The sequence below is a fragment of the Crotalus tigris genome, unplaced genomic scaffold, assembly GCF_016545835.1.
Source record: "Crotalus tigris isolate CLP2741 ecotype Arizona unplaced genomic scaffold, ASM1654583v1 scf7180000020317.251278, whole genome shotgun sequence".
NCBI lineage: Eukaryota > Metazoa > Chordata > Lepidosauria > Squamata > Viperidae > Crotalus > Crotalus tigris.
The window spans coordinates 132,840-149,016 of record NW_024097961.1 but is presented as its reverse complement, the minus strand read 5'-3'; the positions used below and the strand labels follow the sequence as shown (position 1 = coordinate 149,016).

General features: G+C 36.7%; 1 protein-coding gene across 1 annotated transcript in view; it reads right to left on the bottom strand.

The window, feature by feature from the left end:
- The window catches only part of LOC120318604 (collagen alpha-1(XIII) chain-like), a 105,760-nt gene extending 90,189 nt beyond the window's left edge, over positions 1–15,571 (bottom strand). Inside the window, exons 1-6 of the mRNA XM_039366420.1 lie at positions 15,487–15,571; positions 14,979–14,986; positions 13,648–13,674; positions 10,321–10,356; positions 7,282–7,308; positions 5,173–5,223 (exon numbers count right to left, since the gene is read on the bottom strand). Coding sequence (XP_039222354.1) covers positions 5,173–5,223; positions 7,282–7,308; positions 10,321–10,356; positions 13,648–13,674; positions 14,979–14,986; positions 15,487–15,571 — 234 coding nt within the window. The remainder of the gene's footprint in view (positions 1–5,172; positions 5,224–7,281; positions 7,309–10,320; positions 10,357–13,647; positions 13,675–14,978; positions 14,987–15,486) is intronic.
- Between the last annotated feature and the right edge of the window lie 606 nt (positions 15,572–16,177).

Below are 16,177 nucleotides of genomic sequence, written 5' to 3'. Positions count from 1 at the left end.
TTGAAGTTGGAAACTCCAAGATACAATGCAAATGATGACAAAGATCCTACTATATTAAAATTATTTTAATGAGTGAAGGAGCCTCACAGTCAGCAGTATTCACCAGGGTTGTCAAAAAATAGAAGATGGCAGTTGTAGTAATATAATTAATGCCCCACACCTTTTGGATAATATGAACCTATAAAAGTGTGGGGTTTCAATGGTGTTGCTTCCATTATCCAAGGTTGATCTTCATTGCAATTCTTTCTCAATCTATCTTAGATAATCCTTATTCTGTTGATTTATCTGCCATCAGACTATGCGTCTCAGAAGAAGATACTGAAGCATTTTATAGGAGAAGAATGGCCGTTTAATTTACCACATTATTTCAAATCTCTTGGATGTTACAGAAGAAAATGGAAGTAATATATCTCTTTCTGGGAGTCATGTCTGCCAAATGCCTCCTTGAAGAATATTTCCTAAACTTCTAAGGAATCTTAGAATTGTTTCTTGTATATTTTAAAATTGCTGCATGGAATATACTTTTCCACTGACAAAAAACATTGTACAAGCCATGAAATTAATATTTCAATCGCCTTAGAAATTGACCTAAATGTTCTTCTTCTTCTTAAAAAAATGCTGAATGCTAGGATGACTGGAGCATTCTAAACAAGAATGACAACAAAAAGAATCATTTGGTCACATTTGCTTTGGTGATAAATATATAAAACTACCTGGAGCTATTGTCCAGGTGCCAAAGGGAGCTGAGCTGCAATAAATCCAACAACTTGTGCATCACTTAGCTTTTGAAATGAGAAAGAAATGAAAATAGCTTTTGATTTTTTTTTAAAAAAAATCATTCATATGGCTAAGAAAAGAATGCAGGAGGAAACCTGGAAAGGGTGCAACCTGGCCTCGGATATCATCTCCAGCAGGAGACAATAAAAAGGCAGAGCAAAAGTTCAGGCATTTCAGATTCCCAGAAGCCTTGAGCTTTCCCTTCCTCAAATGCTGTTTCCTTCAAGTGCTCCATAATAGAATTGTGGGAACTGCCAAAATTGCAGAGAAAGTCTGTTTCTGCCATGCTGAGCATGCTGCTTTGCTGAAGCCAAGAAAAAAGAAAAAGAAAAAGCAAGTAACACTGACTAGATGAAGCCCTCTGGGTCTGCAAGTGTTCACCTCACTTTGCTTCCAAGAAAAGCGTCTGGAAACTATTTGCCATTGTGCATCTGTCCAAAGCATGCTATTATTCCAGCTTCCTTGCTTTTGTTTGCTATCAAGAGCTCCTTAATGGTTATCACCAGCCTGCCATTAAACTAGATAATTTTTTACAATTGGTTCGCAGATCGAACAAAGAACATTTCCCTTTGTCCTTCCTAGTACCATTAATTGTTACAAATATAATGCAGGATTTTTCCAGTCACAGCCCTAAATTATTTAGTACTCCTGTAGGCTTATCCTAGTAAAATGTTCTCTAGGACGGGTTTCACATTCAGATTAAGTGGTTTTATCGTTACATGCAACAAGGTGCCCAACAATGGACTAGAAACAACAGGCCCGAAGTGGCCAGGGTACTACAAAGGAAGTGTGTTGGGAAGAATGTGAAGGCAGAATAACTGAATAACAGAGTTGGAAGGGACCTTGGAGGTCTTCTAGTCCAACCCCCTGCTCAAGCAGGACAATCTCATTTCAGGCAAGTAGTTGTCCAGTCTCTTCTTAAAAGCCTCCAGTGATGGAGCACCCACAATTTCTGAAGGCAAACCGTTCCACTGGTTTATTGTTCTCACTGTCAGGAAATTTTGCCTTAGTTCTAAGTTGCTTCTCTCCTTCATTAATTTCCATCCATTGTTTCTTCTCTTGCTTTTTGGTGCTTTGGAAAATAGGTTGACCCCCTCTTCTTTATGGCAGCCTCTCAAATATTGGAACACTGCTATCTTATCGCCCCTAGTCTATTTCACTAGACATACCCAATCTCTGCAACTGTTTTTTTAATAATATTTTATTGGTTTTCCAGTTTTACATTTAAGTATTTGGAAAGCAACGTGGTGATTGGGTTAGTCAATAGTTCAATAACAAAATGTTTAGTACATATCTCAGGTTACCTCATCAAATATTTCTTCTTTATTTCCCTTAACATTTGCTATATCATATTTAAGCTAATAAATTTCTAATTGTATCAAACTCAATTAAAACTTCATTATCACATTTATCAATACATTTTTGCTTATATCCTGTTTTTAAGTTTTACCTAATTTTTAGTTTTTAATTACAGTACTCCAATTTAACCTTTAATATCCATAGTATTTAAGTTTCGGGTAAACCAAATTTCTTGTCTCACTACATAAAAGTTATAATATCTAAAATACACATATTACTTACTTAAATATATTCTTATTTTAATTCACAAACATTTTCTATTTCTCATCCTAGAACATAATGGAGTATCCTTTGTTATCTCGTCCATCATCTATATTGTCTGGGCTAAACAATAATTCAAAATTATTTCCTAATAATTAGTTTTCATTTCCCTTATAGGTCTAAGTCCTCAATATTACGCCAATTAATCTCTTATTTTTTATTATTTTCCAACAATTTTTAAAACTAATAATCAAATTTCCCCTCATCTTAAAATCTCCCTTTAGCCTATTAGTTAAGACTTTAGGATCCTCTCTAATAAATCAAACAACCCCATTTTTTAAACCTAACTCTAGCTTTCTTTTTATGCCAACCAGGCTTCCATACCAATGCTTTTAGATCATCAGATAGATCTCCCTTCATTCTTGTACATGTTACTTGAATTAAAGGAGACCATCTAACTGTCAATTTTCTGGAGGGACTGGCCCATTTATAATCATTCAGTTGTCACCCTAGTGACTCAGATCCCCTTATTTGCTCTAGTATAGTTGTCTTCAATTTGATCTGGTCTTCTTCTTCCTCAGGTTTCTTCTGGTTTAAGTAGAAAGTCACATCCAATTTTGTAGTTGTTATTTGATTGTTTAAGTTTTCAGTAAGCTGTACTTGTTGATCTTCAAAGCCCTCCGTCTTGATTTTACTTTCTTCTGCTTCTGTTGTCTTTTGGGTTGTAGGTTCTTTAGTTGTAGTCAGTGTTTCGCTTTGTAGATTTAAGCTGGCACCTTGGTCTTTCAGTCTAAATTTGATTATCTCGGTAGCTTCAATAATTTTTTCAAGTATAAGTTTGTAATCAAGCGACATCTGTTGCTGGTCTTCCTCCATTTCTGACATGGTTATAGATGGTCCTTAGTGAAGGCTATTTATTAAACAAGAGTCAGTAAGTGTTCACCTCCACAGTTCCAAAAAACCAATTTCACTGTCCAGCTGCTCTTTCAGCTTATAATCTCTCTTAGATAGTGCCAAGGTCAGATCTGGGCTGTAAGTCACTTGTCAAGAATAATAAAAATAATAGATTGCTATACCAAGCTTCGTCACCAGATGTCCCCAATAGCATTTAAAGTGTTTTCCAAATCCTGGGCTAGGTTTTTTATCCAATTTAAGTTCTTCTTTTTTCTTCTTTTTTACAAGTAAATAAAATAGCAGGTCCCAGTAAGAATAGGAACTTTTGGGTCCCCAGATTCCCCTCCCCCAAAAAAAATATGTAAATCCAATTATATTAAGTTATTCTTTTTGATGCTTTGTTCTCCCAGGTAGTCAAACACCGCCATTTTAGAGGGGGGGGGGGAGAAAGTTCCCTTCCCTCTCTCCTCCGAAGGGGAAGAATTTCAAAAAGCTTTTAACAGGAGAGTTACTTGGGGTATAGAGAAGGTAGAGTCTCACCCAATTCCTCCGCGTTGCTTTCAAAGTGCTTGTTTGTAATTTTGGCCTCGGCTGGTAGCAGTTTAATGACGGACCATGTTGATGGACGGTCTTTTCCCTGTCAATTAGAACAACTGTCCCAGATCAAATGGGAGGGCTGCCGCCCTTCTGTGATCACTCAGAGGTCCTCTTCATGCTCGTCGCCCTTCTAGGGCGACCTCCAACCCTTTTCAGGGTCCCCCGGTAGGAGAAAACCAGATGGAGGGGAGAGCGATCGCCCTGAATGTCCGCCTGTGCCGCGTTTGCAAACTGCAAGCCTCCACAACTGTTCTTCATATGTTTTAGCCTCCAGCCCCCTAATCATCTTTATTGCTCTTCTCTGCACTCCTTCCAGAGTCTCAACATCTTTTTTATATTGTGGTGACCAAAACTGGATGCAGTATTTCAAGTGAGGTCTTACCAGAGCCTTATAAAACAATAATAACACTTCACATGATCTTGATTCTATGTTTATGCAACGTAGGAGTACATTGGCTTTTTAGGCAGCTGCGGCACACTGCTGGTTCATATTTAAGTGATTGTCCACTAGGAGTCCAAAACACCTCTCATGGTTATTCCTATTAAGCCAAGTTTCACCTAATCTGTACCTGTATATTTGTTTTTTCTTGCCTAAGTGTAAAACCTTACTTTTCTCTGTATTAAATGGACAAATGGAAAGTAGCCCACAACCTTTCTTTGTCCCAAATTTCCTACTGTGAAATGGATTTTCTCTGTACCTCTCAATGTGTACAAAATTACCTTAGGCATGCATGTGTAATTTTCTCTTGTGATGATTCTGAATTCTCTACTATATTAACAGTTGGCTGGTTTTCCTTATATTTATGCTTTGCTGAAATGCTGAGATTGCATAATTTGGCCCATTGATGTTAGTTGCTCTGTTTAGATCTGGGAATGTTTTCTTCCTTTGTAAACATAGGAGAGAAAAATGCTGATAAAATCATTTTTTGAGGTTTTTGTGCTGAGGCAGTACACTTTCTAACCAATATATTCTGCAATTTCAGCATAAAAACAAACTTAGCCACTGGCAGAAACCACATCATAATACAGTCACTTGAGAACAGATGCCAGTAGGATCTTAGGATTCCCTAACCCTTTTCTGTGATTCATCCCACACCCTGTAAAGCAATGTTTTTCAAACTTGACAACTTTAAGATGTGTGGACTTCAACTCCCAGTATTCCTCAGCCAGCATGGGGTGGCTGGCTGGCTGGGGAATACTGGGAGTTGAAGTCCACACATCTTAAAGTTGTCAAGTTTGAGAAACACTGCTTTACGGGGTGTGGGATGAATCAGAAAATGGTCAAGATTAAGAAACACTGCTTTAAACACCTGGAGGAAATAATCAGAAGACATGGAAACTTACTGGAGGTCCACGGGGACCAATGATGGACATGCCAGCCTCTCCTGGAGCTCCCTGCAGGGACAAAGAGAGAGAATGTGTATGTAGAAAAGAAGACCAAAACAAAAATTTTAAAAAGCAGGTTAGAGATTAATATTAAAAAAGAGGCAGAAAAAAACAAGGAGACAATGATGAAGGTAAGCAATAATGCCAAAGTGAGTATTTAGAGTGAAAAATTCAAAGGAACGAGAGGAGACGGCTGAAAGGAACTTGTGGCCAAAGAAATAATAAGAGGAAATGAAACATTTATATAAAGGGAGATTAAAAAGAACAATACACACACATATTCTTCATTGTGATTAAAAGCAGGTTTTAACTGCAAGTCCCCAGGCCTTTTCCAATCAAAACAGGGAGCCATTTTGGATCTATCCTGAAACTGGATCAAAACAGTACTCTGAATTCCTCAGGAATGGAAAGTAATCTCACCTCATGACCATAAAAACCATTATTGGATGCCAAATTTATCTTGGGTCCAATGAACATTCTTCTCCATTGCAAAGCTATCTTGTTTAATCTGGGGTTTAAGAGTAATTAAGAAGCAAGCTACCTGTAAAAGGCTGTGGAATTTATTTTGTCATGCAGTCTCTGTCTACAAGTGCATGGACTCAAAATGTTTTTGTTAGTCTGAGAACACAATGCTTTACACTGTCTGATTTTGACTGCATAAATCATCTTTTAGCAATGCTATGTAGACTTTTGATTCCATTGACGGAATGGGGCCTTTTAAAAAATGCCATTTCTATAGGGTGTGAACTGCAGCAGAAAGGCAACCATGGATTGAAAAGAATATTTTAAGATCCTCTTTCATTTGCTTTCCTCAGTTAGTTGATGAGGCTTCCTTTGCAGACGAAATATAAAGTTTGCATCTGGAATTCTGTGAATCTTACTCAACCAATTGTGCCGAGGTGAGGCTGTCTAGGATGCAGCTGGTAGAGTTAACTACATCTCCAGGTGTCATTTTCCTGGACTCTCCAAGCACAGCTCTTAGTTATGAAACTGAAAACAGTTCCAGAAAGTATCAGATAAGGCCAGCTGCAAACAGTGGGTTTATCTGACCATCCATGCAAAGAAGCTTTGGCCATGCTAGTGTAAATTATAGTAAACAAATCAAAATTTCTGAAACTTTAGATCATCTCTGAGCTTTTTCAACAGAATATATTTTTTTAAAAAAAATCTTGTCAAACTATACATAATTGTTGTAAAGTGACAGTCCAAGAGCTGTTTTGAATCACAGTGTGCTATGTGTCCACATAATATTATGATGAAAGGATAAAATATAACTGTTAGGAATAAACTAGGATGGCAAAACATTTGGAAATGTTAGCAAGAGATTTAGAGAGTTAGCTAAATTGGTCTAAATCTCATTTTATAAGCCACTAATGCAAAAAAAACAACAACAAAAAAACAACTGGTAGAAATCTAACAAGTATCTCTGGCCCTTCTATTTATTTTCAGGAACAAATTGCTATTTTGAAGATGTGCATGTATTTGCATGTATTAATTTTTGTAAAATAAGATGGCTTTTTTGATTAATAATGGCCTTTGATAAAAGGGCAAGATCTTTTAGAGGCATGTCCATATAGTTTACATAGCAATGATATGGAAATTGCAACTTCATTCTGGAATATTTTTCTAACTAGCCTACAGCCTAAGGAAGTTTACAGTGTATAAGAATAATAATTAAAAAAAATCAAGATTGTGACCATGATGGTACGACTGAAGCTCCACCTTTTCTACTGATGGTCTCCCATTCATGTGTTAATCTGGTCTGATCATGCTTAGCTTATCAAGATCAGGGATGACAGATAAGTGCTTTTCTTTGACTTGACCCTGACTGGACAGTAATCATTTCTTGCTTGCTCGCTTGTTTATAGGATTTGGGCTAGATTAGGATGGAAATTAGGCAAATCTCTGGTTGCCCAAGGCCAGGTCTACTTCTCAGGACAATCTCTTTCAGCTCCTGGGAGTTGTCTCATGTGCTGCAATTTAAATCACAATGACAGTCTAGTGGTGATGGACCACAACTATTGACAACCCCCATCTGAAGTGGTTAACTGGAAAAAGCTGACTCACCTTCTCTCCAGGTGGACCCTTGACTCCCTGGGCCACCATTATATCAGTCGCAGCCACATGCAACAGGGTGAAGGGGGAGAGAAAGAGAGATACAAAACATAGGAGTCAGTGTTAAGGCACACTAAGCACAAATACACACTCATGCCAAAAAGAAAATTGGAAAAGAAAAGACAAACAGTGAAACATGCATGATTTAATGTTAACATACAAGCATGGTGAAGTGACCCTGATTTTGATTTTCTTACATTTAAATCACCTTCAAAAATTCTTTTTTAAAGTTCTCTTTCACAATTTTTATTAACCAGTTATATAGGGAAAAAGAAATATAGTTTCTGAAATGTACTTTTTACATTAGAAATGAGAAGTACGGTATCATGATTGAATGTATATGTGTGTGAATCTGTTCTCTTAATGTTATTAATATTATGGTTGTTCACAACAGTGTGAAGTCACGATTGGCAGGTTTTTTTGGCTGGTATTGGCCTTCATACACATCAAGTTCTTCCCAGGAACAAGAAGCTAGCATGTCATAATATATATCAGCATAGTATATATGTGAATCTAAGCAGTATGGCCTTTTGCAATTGACTGATAGAAATGTTATCAATATTATTCTGTCAAAAAGCTGAAATTTCATGTGATTGTGCAACAAAAGAGAAAGATTCTTCTGGGCATGTTTAATGCTTAGGGATGCTTATATGGGATCATTTGTATACATAAGTGTTGTCCTTCAGATTAAAGTGACAGTCCAAGAGCTGTTTTGAATCACAGTGTGCTATGTGTCCACATAATATTATGAAGATGAAAAGATAAAATATAACTGTTAAGAATAAACTAGGATGGCAAAACATTTGGAAATGTTAGCAAGAGATTTAGAGAGTTAGCTAAATTGGTCTAAATCTGGTAGAAATCTAACAAGTATCTCTGGCCCTTCTATTTTCAGGAACAAGTCGCTATTTTGAAGATGGTGTTGCTTAATTAGGATGTTTCCAATTCTTGTTGGCCAAGGCATTTTTTTGAGGAATGAAAAACAACAACATTGTTAAATTCCCCCTTACATTGTGCCCAAGAGGACAACACTGGATAAAAGGACTATAACTATAGAACTACCAAGGAAAATGGTGATTTGACACCCACTAGTGATGTTAGTGGGACACCAGCCATTTCTGTTAGGTATGTATCCATAACCTCAAAGTAAATTGATGGTGAACAGGGAAGGCTCCTGCTTAAGCAAAACTCGTGAAAAAGTCAAAGCGTTTAAATAGTGTTGGAACTGAATTTCTGAGGAAATCTGAGAGTTGAAGTCCAGAAGTCATAAAAGGGTCAGGTTTGAAGACCCCTGCTCTATAACCTAGTAAAGTCCATTTAGAAACTGCTTCCCCTCATACATATCTATCATGTTTTATTGTTTTCAGTAAGTTTAGAATAACTTTTCAGGAAAGTTTTGTATATTCCCATTAAGAACAACATCTCATGTTATCTGAAGTGTTTGTATGCTTTTGGTATATCATCTTTGTTATGCTAGGCATTTAAAAACCTATTTTTCCAAATTCTGAGTAGAAACCACTCCCCTCAGTAGGATCAGCTTTATATGAAACAGAATATTTAATTGCCCCAATAAAAAGGGGATTTGGGTGTGTGTTTGTGGCTCTCTCTTCCTCTCTCTCCTTCTCTAGCTTCTATAGATATATGTATGGTTTTCAGAAAATAGGAGAAAAGATTCAGGACTCAAATAATAGGGTACATTGCTTATTGCCCTGAAAGTCAGAAACCTTCATTAGAAGAAGTAGAAGAAAAATAGATAGAAAAATATCCATTTTCTTATTTCCTAGTGCAGGTAGATGAGTGGTGGATCAATAACCTCCATAAAATTTGTATTAAAATAGAGGATCATCATTGTAATAGTTTTTTGTTTACAAAAAATATGAAACTTTATTATTCCATCTTTAGTATACATTAAAACAGGGGTCTTCAAACTTGGCCCTTTTATGACCTGTGGACTTCAGCTCCCAGAATTCCTCAGCCAGGCATGCTGGCTGAGGAATTCTGGGAGTTGGTCCACAAGTCATAAAAGGGCCAAGTTTGAAGACCCCTGCATTAGAGTCAGGAAGATGGCTGACAGTAATGTTCATCAAGGAAAGCATGCAGAAAGCATAGAACAGTGTTTCTCAACCTCAGCCACTTTAAGATGGATGGACCAACTCCGAGAATTCCTCAGCCAGCAGAGCCATCTTAAAGTGGCTGAGGTTGAGAAACATTGGCATAGAAGAAACGGCTAAAGAACAAATTGTTGAAACTTTTTTGGGAGGTGATGTGGGGATTGAACAGATGTTAATTGTTTGTTAAAAAAATTATCAGTACAATGTTCCTATTGGTGTTTTGTTCCATTCTAACAATGCCCTTTCTTAAGCAAAAATCACGCCTAAAGTGATTACTGAACTTACTCATTTTAATGCACTTTTTCTCAATTCTTGAAAAAAAAAGGAAGAAATAAAGCTCTTCCTAAAGGCCTTCATTCATATACCAAATCTGATACTAAAACAAAACTTCTAACAAAATAATAGATTTGGAAAGACTTTCTGTGACCTATGCTGATTCAATGTCCATGTTATGAATTTAACAGAATAACAGAGTTGGAAGGGACCTTGGAGGTCTTCTAGTCCAACCCCCTACTGAAGCAGGAAACCCTATATCATTTCAGACAAATGGTTGTCCAGTCTCTTCTTTAAAAACTCCAGTGTTTCAGACTAGTATATCTCATGAGCTATCTGGGAATTGTATTTTCCAGTAACAGGAAGATTTCAGTTGCAATAATACATATATCTGTAGTTAAGGTGAAATAAATATGAAAACAAATTAAGCCACCATTCTGTGCATATTTGAAGTCTTGGAGAAAGCTTATTGAACTAACTAGGGATTATTTCTGAGTAGACATAGCACAAGTAATTGAAAATTTATATCACATATTTGTAGATCAGTTTAGTAGCTGCAGGTTTGGAAGCAGTAATGACAAATAAATTTAAGTGACTTAAGACTTACCGGCTGTCCACGGATTCCCATGGCTCCTTTGTCTCCCTAACAATTAACACAAAATCAGAAGATAATTGGCAATTGACCACATGTAATGATAAAAATTGACACAAATTCATTTAAATATGAACATTTAGACAATTGCACTGATGATTTTGGATTTTATCCATAAGAATATGTGTTTGGAAGATCATTGAATTGTTTATCAACTGCCATGGTCCAACACAGTAAAGTCATCTGTATAACTGAAAAGTTATTTGTATAACACTGCAAGTTTTTGTGTCAGAGGTCTATATTTTTTCAGTTTTTCTCTTTTTATTGTAATTTATTTATTATTTATTTTAATTTTCCTGTAACAATAAGACCATTATTGAATACATTATAACATGTTTAATAATAATATTATTATCCAAATAATAGTATCCAATGTTTTTTCAATCATATTATTGTATTCACATTCTGCAACATTGGAAGATGCTTATTCACCAAACATCTGGATAAAATCCTGTTCCACATTGTCTGCAAATATCCGTAAGTCAGAGGGTTACAGACTTGTTCTTAGTCTTTCTAGTAAATCTAAATATTTAGAAATTGGACTGGAATATTGTGGACCAAGATATTTATATAACAAACCACATGGGTTTTGTTCAGGAAACCCTGCCAAGATTCAATCAAGCAAATTTTTGTAACCATAAGACTTACAAACATGCCAGGGAAAGGAAGGAAGGAAGGAAGGAAGGAAGGAAGGAAGGAAGGAAGGAAGGAAGGAAGGAAGGAAGGAAGGAAGGAAGGAAGGGTGTGATGAATGAGGTAAGATAGGAGACAATTTCATTTCTGCATCTCATATACATGCTGGGCTCAAATGGAATTGCACGATACCTGCATCCTTACTTACAGCATTAAGAATAAGCAATACATTCTTATGAGAGAAGGATGATCATAAACATGATGACAAGAAATACATTCATTTATGAGTAAAACGTATCACCTTACAGTAAAGTGGTACATATTTCCTAGAATAACAATTCAATATTGCATGTCTGGTGATCTATCATGTTTCTATTATGTTTATCACTGGAACAGCCAAATAGTATACAAAATCAAAGTGAAAAAAGGTCTATATTTTGTTTTCCACCCTGAAGGTTTTTAGGAAATATACTCTGGGTCTGTGTTGTTTGCTTGCTGGTTAGCCTTCAGAAATCATATATGTTACCTAAAGATATGAATCACACTATCCATTGAACTCTACTATCCTTATCTTCTCTTTTGAACCTGAATGGTTATTTCAGGAAGCTGAGGATATTTTTGATTCCTGGTGATAGTAAAATTTATTATGGTCACTAGATTCATAACATCATAAGAGCTTAATGCTGAATGTTTCTACTGCCTGGAAAAATAATTATCTTGTATTTATTGTCTCTGGAGAAGACAAAATCTAAAATACAGGAGATAATATAAACAAGCATTAGGCCAGGGGCCTTCAAACTTGGCCCTTTTATGACTTGTGGACTTCAACTCCCAGAATTCCTCAGCCAGCATGCCAGCACAAGTCATAAAAGGGTCAAGTTTGAAGACCCCTGCATTAGGCAGTAAACAATACAGCAAATTGTCACTCATATTTACATGAGTCAGAGACTAAGGTATGGGATTGTGGTAGAATTAAGGACAAATGTGTTCAAACCTATTTGTAACCATACCCATTTTAATAAAAACTAAAAATAGATATTTTTGTTTGAGCCTTTTATTACATATGTGCAGTTTCATTTTCTGCTGACTATGTAGTATCCCTCAGTTCCACATGATAAGGGGGCTGTGGAAGTTGCCTTTGCTGAAACTAAACATAGCTCCTTTGCTCCTCTATGGAAGGCTAGCAGAGCATGAAAGCAGGAAAAAAAATATGATTCTGTACAATTTCTCTGATTTTTATGTATCTGGTTTTTGTACTGTTGTGTTCTGAAGAATCAACATTGGCTTTCTGCCACAGGTAGAAAATGAACAAAAAGTTACAAGGACTCAACTCTCTAATTTCCCAACAGTCTGACCTCCAAGTACCTCACACAAGGAAGGTACTTAGGTGTAGATCTGGGAGACTCCTTTAAGATGCTAAATTTGGGTTTCCACTGAACATGCTCCCATGTCTGCAAAATTCAAAGATGGGGAATATGTGAACCTGCAGATATTGTTCGATTCTAATTCCTATCAGTCTCGTCCATTGGGACCAATGATTATTGATGAGATCCGCTGTAATCCTGCGTATCTAATAGACTAGAGGCTCAGATATAAATCAAAGACTGATCAATCCAAGGAAACTTCTTTAATTCTTAACACTCCCATAAATATGATAGGCAGGTTGCTAGGATGCTAATGTCCGAAGGCTGGCCTCTTGCCTCATAGCAATTTTCCTGTGGTTTGGTTTGGACTAAACCCACCTTAATATTTGGTCTTTTTTGTTCATGGAATTTTGTGACTGAAAGGACTGAAGAAAAAATAACCCAGACCACTTAACATCTAATTAATGGGCATCTCCTTACCACTTAGACAAAACAGATTTAATCTGTTTGCTGTCTAGTACAGAGTAGCCCGTTTCAGTCCATGTCTATTCTTCTCTGGTATTTTGATGTTTTGTCTCTATGTACTTCAAGCCAATTTTTTCTCCCTTCATCTCCTTTTGAATAGGCAGGGGAGGAAGTAAAGTCTGGCATGATGAAATGCAACTACTACAAAAGGTTGCCTCCAAATCTGTATATATTCGGCTAGTTCTAATTAAAATATTGCCTGGTCACTTATTTATTCTCCATATGATCATCCTAGTTCACTGAGGTTTATTTATATTCTTGTATCATGAAGTTTATATTCTCCCATGATGGGATTTGTTCCAAAGAATCTGCAAATCATTTCCATATCCAAAATAATATTTGACCAGGCTTGCAATAATTCACAAGCTAAATCTGGAAATGCTGAGAATCTAAAATCCTTTGGATGTTGTCTGACTTGAAATATTCTCAGATGTATATTCTTTTCATGAGTGCGCCTTTTCCGTTGTGGGGCTAGATCCGAGAAGCAAAACCAGAAGTGGGGCAGGGCAAGAAATACCTTAAGCAACATAAGTTCTTAGGAAAGTCATTTCTTTGAAAGGGAATGATCCTCAGCTAATGCAATGGCAGAACATCATATTCTGGAAACTTAGCCCTCTTTACAACTCAGTTTTAAAACCCTCCTCCTAAATATTCCTCTCTATTTATAACTTGTACTGTAAGCATGTAGTATGGATTGCAGGTGTCAAGAAAGGAAGAAAAGAGAAGGAAAATACAAAAAGAAGAGGGGGGAGGGATTTACCGGAAGGCCAGGTCTTCCTGTAGGACCCTGAAAAATAAAACACAGACACAGAACAAAGGAGATGATGGCACAAAGAACAATGGATCTGAATAGTGAAAGAGTTACTGAGTTGGATTTTGGACTTCAAGAATGGCACAAAAAGCCTGTTCATCGGCATTTCTAGTTGAGCATTTGTAGGAAGCAATGTTGCCAGGTGGGCTTAGCCAAGCTATTCCCAGTTAAAGCAGAAAATGCTAGGCTAGTTTGATGGCTAATCTAATTCTGTACAGACAGCTTGATATATCCTGGTGTTCATGATAGGGTTTAGGGAGGAGAAGTGGCGGAACAAATATTTTGCTACGGCCAAAAGCCCACAACATAAAACAGCCGGCAAAAATAAAACATCCAGACTTCCAGTAGACTCCCTTCCCACAAACCGGTATGTTATAATTCATTTTTATCCTGGGAGTAACTCACATTTGCATCAAATCATCATATTGTTTAGAAAATATTACACTTCATTTAATATTTCCCCAGACAACCTGCAGCTACCATCTACTAAATTACAGAGGGCAATAGAAGTCTTTCTTTTATTTATTTGAATGCTATTTGTAATACAAAGGCAAAAGGTTGGATGAAAAGTGTCACTCCTAGAAGCCAGCTAGACTATTCAAATCCATGATTTAAAACTCGTGAATATGTTTATTGACCAAGTAGTCATCTGATATATAGTCCAACATCCTAGCTTTCACTGTCTCTCTTCAATAGATGCATCAATGTTTCCCTTCCTACCTTTTCCATCCCTATCTCACTGTTGCTATTTTTTCTTATTCTAATTTCCTGTCGGTCTCGAACTGCCATTCATCCTAGATCCCCGTCATGCTGCTATGCTGTCATTCTCCACTCATTATTTTGTTTTGAGAAGTTCATTTTCTGCTACACAATGTCAGCCCCACTTGGTGAACACTATAGTGTTCAATATAACTACAATTTGACAGCACTAGCACTAGAAAAACTCAGGCACAATATACTTAGGCAATAATTAAGTCGAGGTAGCAGATTCTCAAATGTTTGTTCTTTTGACTATACAAATATAATATGTTTGCTTCTGAACTCTCAGTGATGTTTTTAACCAACTCATCAGTCCTAGCCGAGCTCAGAGAAGTCAAAGGCTTTTTTTCTTCCCATCATGGAATATGCTGCTATCCACGTGAAAAGGAAACGAATGCATTTGTGAATCTAAATGGCAGAAAATTATTAATTTAAAAACTGTTCTCTCCCTTGCCCCAGGGCCCATTCACTTTACCCACAGATGTGCTCTTCATAGCAGAGTCAAAAGCTTTGGTACTTACAGGGGGTCCTGAAAGAAAAGAAAAATACAGACATAGTTAATATTCCAAATTCAATAGCACCATTGTTTTATGTAATAAAGCTTCCACAACATATCAATCAATCTTCCTTTATAACAATCCAGATTTACCCAACATATATAGAAAAATAGAATAGAAAACATTTCAGTACAGTGGAAATGCGGTCTATCTGAATTATATGAAAAGACAAAAATACCAGATTCTAATTCCTGAGCAGCCAATCTTACGTATTTAAACTAATGGCATATTTAAGCAATATTAACACATACAAGCTGAGAAGGACTTTAACACTTGCTCAGTTTATTGCTCTTCCTTCAGCCATTTTGCAAGGCAGATACAAAGAAATTCTATGTACTGTTTGATTATGTTCATGTGCTATAAGAACTATAGAATTTGCCCACATTTATTACAGTGCTGCTGATAGACAGATATTAGAATCTATTTTATTTCCAAGTCACTCTGATTCTTTCTACATGTAAATTCTGCTTACTGATCAAAGGGACTCTTCCTTTTCGGATGTTGACAAATTTTGTTATGCTGCTAGTAAGACAAGGTTTAAGTTGACTGATCCCCATCTATAATGGGATGTGTGGATGACCTTGGGGGGGTGTAAGGGGAAAAGATGCTGCCAAGGAAACAATCAGACAAGAGAGGGAGGAACCCTCAGCAGCTTAATGGACAGAGAAAGAAAGGTAAGAAAGACCAGCTTCAATGGCTCAAACAATTAAAAGAGGTTGTAGGAAGTTTCTACTTTCAAAACTGCAATTCTGTTAATATAGCCTTACAATAAGGTAGAATTAGCTCATCTGATCGTATTTCCTGTCTGCTTTGCCTGGCAAAGCTGATACCATCCCTCAGCATAGTATTCAGTAACTGTGTCTTACTGTGCCAATACTAAATAAGTACATGTGGATAAATTAACTGGAAGCAGTTAAATAGCAATAGCACAAACTTATACACCACTTCACAGTGTTTTACAGCCCTCTCTAAGCAGTTTACAGAGTCGGCATATTTTCCCCCAACAATTTGTGTCTTTTTTTTACTGACCTCGGAAGGATGGAAGACTGAGTCAATTTTGAGCTGGTGAGAATCAAACACCTGGCAGTGAGCAGTGAGTTAGCCTGCGATACTGCATTCTAACCACTGTGCTATCACGGAATGATTTGTGATTCAGAGCTGTG